At 46.1% G+C, this 10000-nt stretch overlaps 2 protein-coding genes across 8 annotated transcripts in view; one reads left to right on the forward strand and one right to left on the reverse strand.

The window, feature by feature from the left end:
- Positions 1–1901, forward strand: part of foxn4 (forkhead box N4) — a gene marked incomplete at its 5' end in the record, with an annotated part of 3530 nt that extends 1629 nt beyond the window's left edge. Inside the window, 2 exons of the mRNA XM_083527541.1 lie at positions 1–139; positions 323–1901. The exon at positions 1–139 is cut by the window's left edge and continues 197 nt beyond it. Coding sequence (XP_083383667.1) covers positions 1–139; positions 323–558 — 375 coding nt within the window. The 3' untranslated portion in view covers positions 559–1901. The remainder of the gene's footprint in view (positions 140–322) is intronic.
- acacb (acetyl-CoA carboxylase beta) overlaps positions 1541–10000 on the reverse strand; it is a 21337-nt gene continuing 12877 nt past the window's right edge. For 4 of the 7 annotated variants that reach the window (XM_083527181.1, XM_083527179.1, XM_083527184.1 and 1 more), the window contains 26 exons: positions 9580–9603; positions 8745–8882; positions 8564–8654; positions 8359–8466; positions 8126–8182; positions 7954–7995; positions 7607–7822; positions 7358–7513; positions 6909–7112; positions 6664–6819; positions 6399–6521; positions 5996–6265; positions 5801–5898; positions 5599–5719; positions 5402–5512; positions 5169–5312; positions 4953–5073; positions 4749–4845; positions 4572–4668; positions 4270–4405; positions 3949–4126; positions 3716–3828; positions 3425–3579; positions 3065–3235; positions 2783–2919; positions 1541–2669 (listed from right to left, as the gene is read on the reverse strand). In XM_083527181.1, the coding sequence (XP_083383307.1) occupies positions 2534–2669; positions 2783–2919; positions 3065–3235; positions 3425–3579; positions 3716–3828; positions 3949–4126; positions 4270–4405; positions 4572–4668; positions 4749–4845; positions 4953–5073; positions 5169–5312; positions 5402–5512; positions 5599–5719; positions 5801–5898; positions 5996–6265; positions 6399–6521; positions 6664–6819; positions 6909–7112; positions 7358–7513; positions 7607–7822; positions 7954–7995; positions 8126–8182; positions 8359–8466; positions 8564–8654; positions 8745–8882; positions 9580–9603 (3400 nt within the window). In that variant the 3' untranslated portion in view covers positions 1541–2533. Of the gene's footprint in view, positions 2670–2782; positions 2920–3064; positions 3236–3424; positions 3580–3715; positions 3829–3948; positions 4127–4269; positions 4406–4571; positions 4669–4748; positions 4846–4952; positions 5074–5168; positions 5313–5401; positions 5513–5598; positions 5720–5800; positions 5899–5995; positions 6266–6398; positions 6522–6663; positions 6820–6908; positions 7113–7357; positions 7514–7606; positions 7823–7953; positions 7996–8125; positions 8183–8358; positions 8467–8563; positions 8655–8744; positions 8883–9579; positions 9676–10000 lie in introns of those variants that run through there. The other 3 variants (XM_083527182.1, XM_083527180.1, XM_083527185.1) reach the window with 2 other exon arrangements.

Raw genomic sequence — 10000 nt, forward strand, 5'->3', positions numbered from 1 at the left:
GTACCTGAACTCGTCAAACAACCACCACCGACACCACCACAGCATCAACATCAACCAGCAGAGATCTTCAGTCTCCATAACGAGGTCCACTCCGAGGTGGACGCTTTGGACCCCAGCATCATGGATTTCGCCTTGCAAGGTTGGTGATGGGAGGAGTTGAGGAGTTTATGGAGAGAGAAGTACTTTTCTTCATGATACATTATTCCAGTGTGTGTTTCTCTACAGCAGTAAACAGTATCACACCGATTCAGTGTGTGTGCGCTAATAACCGCTAGCTCTCGTACTAGTTCAGTATCAGAGATCTTCTGTGGTCTACCTGCAGGAAACCTGTGGGACGAGATGAAGGACGACAGCTTTAACCTGGAGGCCCTGGGCTCGTTCAGTAACTCCCCCCTGAGGCTCTCTGACTGTGATCTGGAGGGTGTGAGCACCACGCCGGTGTCCAGCGCTGCTGAAATCCCCTTCTCAGGCGTTTACACATCTTACAGCACAGTGGATGGATTCTCCAACCAGTACATCAACACACAGGGCAGCAGCAAACCCATTGTCCTGCATTAAACACACACCAAACAGCAAAGACCAGCTTTACTCCAAAGGACCATCAACAATGCAGACTGCGGGTTTTGATTTTCTTTTTGTCTGTTTTATTCTGTGGTTTTTATTTCCTCATGTTTTCACCAACATCCTTTCGTACACAAACCACCGAACCTGTGGCACAGCGACTGTTAAAGAAGAAACATACATAATGTTCAATATATCAGATAAAAGTAACATTCATTTGGAAACAGAACTCTATATGAATGTTGATGTGCACCTGAGTCTTACACACACACACACACACACACACACACACACACACACACACACACACACACACACACACACACACATAAACAGACCTCTGTTTTCTTTTGTCTGCACCATGTTTTATTAAAACCTTCACTCCTTTTTAAACCATTCCAGAGCAGGCATGTGCTGTCATTACACACCTTCATACTGGTCCATGATAAACTGTATCTCACAAGGGTTCAGGTCATAGTAGGTCATAACCTTATTGACGATGTCGTATCAATGATCAGCACATAACTGTTCCTAGAAAGTCTTCTGATCGTGAGGTTAACGTTTGGTGCTTGGCCCCCTCAGGTGCTTGGTGTACACTCTGTAACTACTTCCTGTTGTAGTAAAAGGGATCCTTTGTATTTTTGTTTTGCATGTCAGTGTGTTTTCTGTAGCTCGTGTGTCTTCTGTGCTGTAATAGGAAGCGAATCTCCTCTGGAATTACTGATCATTATTTATATTTATAAGTGAGGAGATGAAGAGTGGAATATGGAGGTATGGAGGAAATTGTGCTTGTACATATCTGTGTAAGTCCAAAAATGTCCTCTCACGGCGGATTCTTCTACATATTAAAGGACTTTCCCAGCATTTTATAAAGCAGATCCTTATAACATCATGTGCGGTGTATTTCAGAAATTCCCCTCACACACACACACATACACACACACACACACACACCACTGACTAAATCAACACAAAAACATCAAGTGTGTCTGAACATTTATTTCAGGTGAACATCATAAGTCTTTTTTTTAACCGATGGACAATAAAAAAATCAGGCACTTTAGTAAAAACATTTTCTAAACTCGATACTTACTGTATGTTTTCTCTCCATCCAGAGCCGTAGTGACACACACACACACACACACACACACACACACTCTACAGCTCATGTGTGGCTGCAGCTCTCACTACTGATCTCAGGTAAAAACATACATCACACTCGAGTCTCCCTGAAATGTTTCACCACTGAAATGAGCTGAAAGCCAGATGCCGGCAGGAGTCTTTTCTAAAACACATGAAAAGCTCCTAAACGTCTCTCACAGGTTTAGTGCTTCTCACAACACTGCTACATTAAACACTAGATATAAAGCACTTTGTTTCTTTGGCACGGTTTCCCTGAATAAACATGGATTACGATTGTGCGTAAAATACACAACACACAACCTGCTATACTAATAATAGCATGATTGTGTAACACTCGTTCACACTGTGTATGTTTGGAGCCCATGAGCACTGCAGAGTTGAGCTTTTCTCCTGAAGATTTGTGCGTTTATGAGGATTGATAAGGATGAAGCTCTGCAGAGTCTAAAATCAGATTTATCTATATATAAATACTGAATAATTCATGAGGATAAATACAGTGTGCAAGACGAGACAGAAACGTGTGGAACACAGGAAGAGTGTCTGGAAGCAAGTGGAGGTGTTTGGGGTTAGTGGTAGATCATTTGAAGGCCACACCGGTGTAGAATACATCACGATCAAACCCCTTAAAGGAATATTTAATAAAACAACCTGTCACAATGTTCTCCAGGTGAAATGCCCAAAGTGTGCAGTCTGATCCTCAGATCCCTCAGACACCACAATCTCCTTGTTCTGTTCTTCTTACCTGCCCTTTACCTACGTAAGCGCTGGCAGCCAGGCTACTGAATGCCCGCTGACCCTGGCACCGAGCTGAGCGGTGTGTTAACGTGTGTTAGTGTGAGCTGCTGCTGGTCGTGTTGTCCATGGTGGCCAGCAGGTGGGAAACTTCAGCTCTCTGAGATGGAGTGATGTTCTGAGCCATGTGCATGATGCAGTCCATCGCTACTTCTGGATTCGCCTCCATGAGACTGCGGAACCCCAGAAACAGCCCATAATAAGTGACAGGAATCTGGAATTAACTCTGGTCCAGTGTACACATTTTAAAGAGAACTGATGTTTGTATAAAAACCCAGTCGGTTACCTGCGGATGTGTTTAATGGCGTAGTCCCTCTTTAGATATTTGATGTTCTCTCTGATGGCTGAACGCAGCCCCTCCTGCTGGGACAGATGTTTCTCCAGCCACTGCACCACCTCTTTATTATTGTCCCACAGATAAGCCTGAATAATACATACACATTTAACAAGAAGAACTTCATGATTCTCCTTCACAAGCTCGTAAAGAGACTTCGGAGATGAGGACACATCATTTAGTTCAGAATCAGAATAAAATGTTATTTGGGTTTTGAAAAATGTATTGTCTCACTTTAACAGTTCCTTCGGTCTCGATGAACCAGCGGCGCAGCATGGACTTGATATGGCCGTTGCTCAGGTCTCTGTTGGCCTGCACGATTTCGCTCTTCACCTTCTCCTCCAGCAGGAGCCGCCGCAGACGCCAGTAAAAAAAAGAGCGAGCGTTCGTCCAGTCCAAGATATCCTGCATAAAACATCTACAGCTTTACAACATAACTATAGAATTTACACTACATCTAAAAATCTCCTGTCTGTCCTAACCTTCTCACCACTACACCTGAAGGTCCTGACTGATAATGAATTAATAGAGTTAAATTAAAGCTCATGTGTATTATAGAGAATTTGTATTTATGAAGATAACAGTACACGTTACCGTGATGACTCCTTTCTCCTGCATCCTCCCAGGGGTGTCGTGGAGGTCGACAAACTGTATGGCCACCTGGTGGTAGATGGGCAGCAGAAACTCCTCTCTGGCTCTGAGCTGAGCCTCCACATCACTGCGCTCCTTCTCTGAAAGATCTGCAGAACCTGACAAGAATGACATCACCAACACTGTTAGAATACAGAGCATCATATACTATACTACTAGCTCTCTCACACACACACACACACACACACACACACACACACACACACACACACACACACACAAAAGTTCACTCACTGAGCTGCTGAGTCAGCTGGGAGAACTCAGGGTCAACCCTCCTCATGGTCTTCAGCAGATCCTTCCTTCTGAACTTAATCTCCACGGTTCCCTCTGGCTCTAACACACCTCCTCTTCACACAGAGATATACAGTGGTGTGTGTGTGTGTGTGTGTGTGTGTGTGTGTGTGTGTGTGTGTGTGTGTGTGTGTGAGCATAGAGACTTAAGGAACCACTCAGATTCCTGAACTCACCTGCTCTCCCTGTCAGCATAGAGCTCCATGTACTGTGGGTTGATGGTGGGGTCGATCACTACCCATGATCCTCCTCTCAGCTCAGCATGTGGGGGGATGTAGACCAGCACTGGCTGATGGAACTCCCTCAGGGCATCCACAATGTAGGCACCAAACTTCAGCACCTGGTCGTACATGTCTTACAAACGAGAACATCTATAAATCACAGCTGTGTGTTGACCTGCACTGGATGATTCACTTCCAACAACATGCTTTTGGTTGTTATGAAGTCATCAGTCACTGAACAGTACAATAGTGTAAGAACTCGGAGATCTTTTTTACCCTTCATGCCGCCGGAGAAACCTCTCCAGTTGGCGAACACCATGAGTGGAAGTTTCTCTCTGTTAAAGTCCCTCATGGCCTGAGCGGTTTTGTAAGCTGAGTCGGGGAACCACACCTGCCCCGCCTGCTGCACCATCTGATACACACACACACACACACACACACACACACACACACACACACACACACCGCCAGTTAGACATCCAGCAAACACTCTTTACACAAGCACTAATTACTCCTGAGTGGACAAACAGAGGAACCACTCTGAAAGCTTTAGGGTTTTCAGCAGGAGCTTCACTCACCCTTGCCTCCGAGTCCAGATTGGCTGGATCTGCTGGGACGGTGACCTCGACGGTGCGTGTTTCCACGGCGATGACCCCCAGGGGAATCCCTCCCAGCCTGTGGCACGTAAAAAAATATCACTGAATTACAGGATTTACTATCTGGTGAACAGGAAATGGAATTCTGGGTAATCTCACCTGGCCCTGCCCACCACCACAGTCTGAGCCCAGGTGGACATCACCTCCATAAAGGTGCCATGGTCGAAAAACCCGCTCTGCCACGCCCCCCTTACACCTACAAACACAAACTAAAACTTAACAACTACTGCTTATTCTGATTATGATGATCAGGTTATGATGATTAATAGAGGTTCTGAACAGAATTGTTATAACGCCTCTCACTGGGATGGGGACGTCCAGCGAGCATCCAGCGAGGGTCATAAGGAGCCTTGGTAGGAATAAACTCAATCTCTCTGTCCACTGGGTCAGTACGGGGCATCAGAGGGGCAGGACTGTGCTTATTCTAACAACACACACATGATATGTGATAAAGACACTAGATTATTAAGTGGAACGGTGTGTGACTGTTCGTCTTGTTCTCCTGAGCAGGACACTGACTTTAGGCATGTAGGAGAGCCACTGCAGGATGGTGTAAAGCCCCTCGAAGTCGTCCGGCACGGTGGTGTGTGTGACTCCGTTGTTCTGCATGATCTGCACACCGCCCAGCTGGTTGTTGGAGGTGTAAACTTCACGGCCGAGGACCTAAACAAGCGCACATGGAGAGTGTTAACGGAGAAGGTTTTACACAATGACACGTGAGATCAACGTTCTGTCCAATAACACGTCAGCACCTTGTTTAACGCTCCTGCTCCGGTCAGGATGATGTGCGAGTTTTCCACCTGGATCACCCTCTGTCCCAGCCGAACCAGGTACGCTCCGATCCCGATCGCCCGGCACGTCACCTACACACACACACACACGTTATCAACACGGCCCGGACACGATAACACAACCAGCTGTGAGTGAGAAATAAGCAGAAAAGTCTTACCATACTGATAGTGATGATCTCCTCATACGCCTGTGACGACTCGCCCGCGATCATCCCTGAACCTCTGAGGTTCTCCACACCGAGCCCGTCCTCCTTCCCGATGATGTCCGTGATGACGTACCTGCGGCGGTTAGTTAACGACTGTATTAGTCTTGTTTGAAATAAACACACACACGATAACAGTAATGCAGTGTAAAGTGACCTGGACTCTCCTCCCTCCTCCACGTGACGACAGTGGATGGAGTTAGTGGAGCTGATGCGAGTGTAGTCCTGAGGTGTTAAATATAAATACTTAAAGCCCTGCAACACACACACACACACACACACACACACACAGTGAGTGAACTGTACAAATAAAAGCACATAATAAACCTGCTGAACGAGTGAACTGTTGGACCTTGTAGGGGTCGCTGGGGTCGAGCCAGGCCACCTGGAACATGTGTTTGATCTCCTCGGCGAGGCCGATGCGAGCTCCGCTGTTAGCGGCGACGTAAATGCGCGGGATCCCCTCGGCACGTGCCAACTCGGACGCCCGCAAGAACAGCAGGTCCTCCTGTGGCCCGAACGAGCCGATCTGGTACGTGATGTCGTTACAGATGACGACGATGTCGCGGCCCTCGGGGTACTCTGGGGTCTTCATCGTCATGCGAAATGCCACCATGCCCACCTGAAAACACGTGGAAGTGGTGAGACGTTCAGGTGCGGCGCTGATGATTAGTGAACGTGCACAATTTGGGGTTCAGGATTCAGCATAATCCATAACCATAAACTATCCTTAATTCAGAAAACCTGCAGAACACCTCGTTATCTCCAGGCTGTCGGTTCATCTGCACCAGTTGACCCTGAGGATCCAGTACCAGCTCGTTACACAGCAGAACATCTGTAGGGAGCTTAACCCCTGGAGCCCAGAGCTTCAACAGAGCCTGAGACAGACAGTGACGTGTGTTAACACTGGAATTAAACCTATTCCAGATGTTCACACTCGTTTCTACATGATTTTATTAGATAACATTATTCATTCACACTGCTGGGGAAGTGTGTGTGTGTCGAGGGATTGATACACACCTGGTGGAACATCTCGGGGAAGTCGTAGACGTACGTGGTGCCGAGACTCTGGGCCTGGAAGCGCTTGGCCTGCAGCAGGTCTTTCGTGACGTACGGAGTGTTGATCAGCATGCCGTGCAGGGGGCCGTGTTTCTCTGTGTACGACTTCAACATGATCTACAACACAAACAGATTCCAAACTGCAGTACAAAACTCACATTTCAACTTAAACACAGCTGTAGGTTTTTGTTTCTTCTCCTCCACACCTGGCTAGACGCAGTGTCTGTGACCTCCTGGTACAGGCTGATGTCCAGGTAGTAGCCGTTCTCGTTGGTGAGGAACAGGCGGATGGGAATGGTGTTACCGTTAGGTGTGACCCGGATGTTGATCTTCAGCTCGGCCTGCAGCACGCGGAGCTTCCACAGACGCCGCCCGTAACGCATCACCATGGAGCGAACAGACTCCTCGATCTGACACGACACAGACAGGATACTGCTAATGTCAGCTAAACACTACCAGCCAATCAGAGTGGAGGAGGCGGGATTTGTGTAGCTGAATATCTAATAACAGAATTATATGATGAGATGCTCCTAACATTTAGTGAAAGTTTCTTAATGAAGAACATCTCATGCATGTAATGAGAACACATGGTTTAGGAGCTGCACACGGTTCAGATGAGTGTTAGATCTCAGGAACATCCTGGTCTGTTGCTCACCTTAATGGGATCCATGATGACGGTGGGAACGAAGTTGAGGAAGATGTGGTTGCAGTCGGTGCGTGTGTGCGTGTTGCTGAAGGCCACCTCCAGCTCATCCATCGCCTCCAGGAGCAAACGTTCTCCTTCGTTCTGAAGGTACTCAAACGATGCCTCCTGCACACACACACACACACACACGCACACACGTTTATTTAATGTACATTTACTATTAGAGCGGCTCTAAAGTGCTGAAGTGGTGACTGTTACCTTGGTGATGAGGTCGGAGTGGCGGACGATGGCTCTGATGAAGAACCGGTAGTCTGTGACCTCAGTGCCCTCCTCCACACGGGCAGCCCCCAGGTACAGGTGCATCTTGTGGTTGGCACAGGGTACAGCGGTCAGGGCAAAGTTCCTCATGCGGTTCAGTTCCAGCTGGAAGGCCAGAGCAGGCTCCAGGTTCCGGTAGATCCGATCCTCCTGGAACTGCACACACACACACACACACACACACACACACACACACACACACACACACACACTAAAAAAAAAGTCACAAGAAACAAAATATGGCACATGGATGCTTTTTGAGCTTTTAATAATTTTGATCATTGTACCTCGTCTCTGGCTCGGAATGTGAAGAATTTAGGGAATTCCCTCTATAAAAAAATTTAACAACAAACAATTATATATATACTGAATGTATTAATGCATTCATAATAATAGAAATATTATGCAGTACAACGAATATAAAGAAAAAGTTTCAGAAATAGAAATGCTTTCCCGTACTTTCTGTGCCACCAGGAAGGTGATTCTCCTGATTCCGTATTCGTACAGCACTAATTTCTGTCAGGAAAAATCATATATCATGAGAACACTATTCCACACATGTCCAGACAATCTGACGTCTGTGCAGAAGAAGCGCTTTCTATACAATGCCATGACATGCTCAGACTTCTCTCAGAAGCTCAGGCTGGAGTAACACTTGAGATCGAGGACAGAAGGTCTCAGGACACACTCACTTTGGACTGAGCGAATTCACTGAAGGCTGTGACTAAAGCGTCGTCATCCTCAGTGTCGGCTGATTTAATAGAGATGTTGATGATGTGGATGGGATTCTCCCTCATATTCTGTGAACATGAGCAGCAGATATACACACTGTAACAAACACCAGATGATTTACTACTGTGTGTGTGTGTGTGTGTGTGTGTGTGTGTGTGTGTTCACCTTAATGCTCTCTTCATCATACACAGTCTCAGAGAACAGTGAGCTCTCACACAGCGGGTCGGCGAAACAGGAAATGACCTCATCGAAATACCTGCACAAACACATGGTTCATCACAGCTTCAGTCTTTCTGTAACTACACAACATCACCAGCGCAACACAATACACACAAACACAAATTACCTTTTGAAGTCTTCAAAGCACTGGAAGGCCACCATAACTCCCATCCTCTGACATGGAGGAGACAGCGCCCCCTCCAGGAAGAGCTCACTGCCCTGACGCTGCATCGACTCGAACTGCCCCGACCCGCTCGCTGGCAACCTGTGTGTGTGTGTGTGTGTGTGTGTGTGTGTGTGTGTGTGTGAGGTGTGTATTAGTTATAGACAGAACAACATGCTGATTGTACAGAAGTTGCTACAGAAGCTGTTTGTGTGGAGGATGTGATTACTATTTTTACACTAATTAAATATAATTAATGAATAATAATGAACTAATCTGAATTTATTTGAATATTTAAAAATACTGCTATAAAATAATTTTGTTGTTCCTGACGCTCATTACGCTCTATTTAATTAAACAAACCCCACCCCCTCCTTTTACTGCAGCAGATTATTAATATCTCATTTGATTTCTCCTCTGGATCTCAGCACACTGATTAGTAACTAAGTCGAGATCATCAGATCACCAGAGCTCAAATGCCACACCTCTCAGTGTTAGAGTTACACAGAAGTTCCTCCTCAGCAAGCATCAAGCTGCCCATGCTGACTGGGAGCTCAAACACTGCACATCAAATACAGACAACTCAAATTTCTACTCAAATTATTTAAATCAGAACTGCAGTATTTAAGATGCTTCTAAAAACTTGATCATCATCAGCTACAAAATCATGACTGAATTACGACTGAACAGAATCGAGTTTTATTGGCTACAGAAGCAGCAGCAGCGGGGAGCACCCAGCATGCACTGGGGCATACAGCCAGGCAGCTGATTGGTTGGCGGGGAGGAGCTTGTACTCTACCTGTTCAGCGTGGGACTGCTCCCTCTGTAACGACAGCATTAGAGAGCAGTGTTAGTGAGAGTGTTCCTCAGCCCGTGACCCTTCACCTTTAGAACCCTGACGTGTCAGGAACAAAGCTCCGGATTCTCATTGGGTTAGAAACTCGAATAGGAAAAAGATCAAACTCTACAATTTTATCTATAACTGTTTAAGATGTTTATCTGATGATTCAGCAAAAAATATAAAAATATTAATTTTGAGATTGGAATAATATCAGGTTCACAAAAATCTACGTAGAACTAATAATAATTCTCGCTAATGATAAATAAATGCTGCAGGATGAAGAAGGCCACCACACCATCTAATATACAACGTACAGGATCAGAGGATCAGCCCCGCTAGCACTGTTAGCATGGTGAGAGGAAGCAGTGTATTTAAAAGA

This window comes from Silurus aristotelis (genome assembly GCF_946808225.1).
Source record: "Silurus aristotelis genome assembly, chromosome: 23".
NCBI classification, from domain to species: Eukaryota; Metazoa; Chordata; class Actinopteri; order Siluriformes; family Siluridae; genus Silurus; species Silurus aristotelis.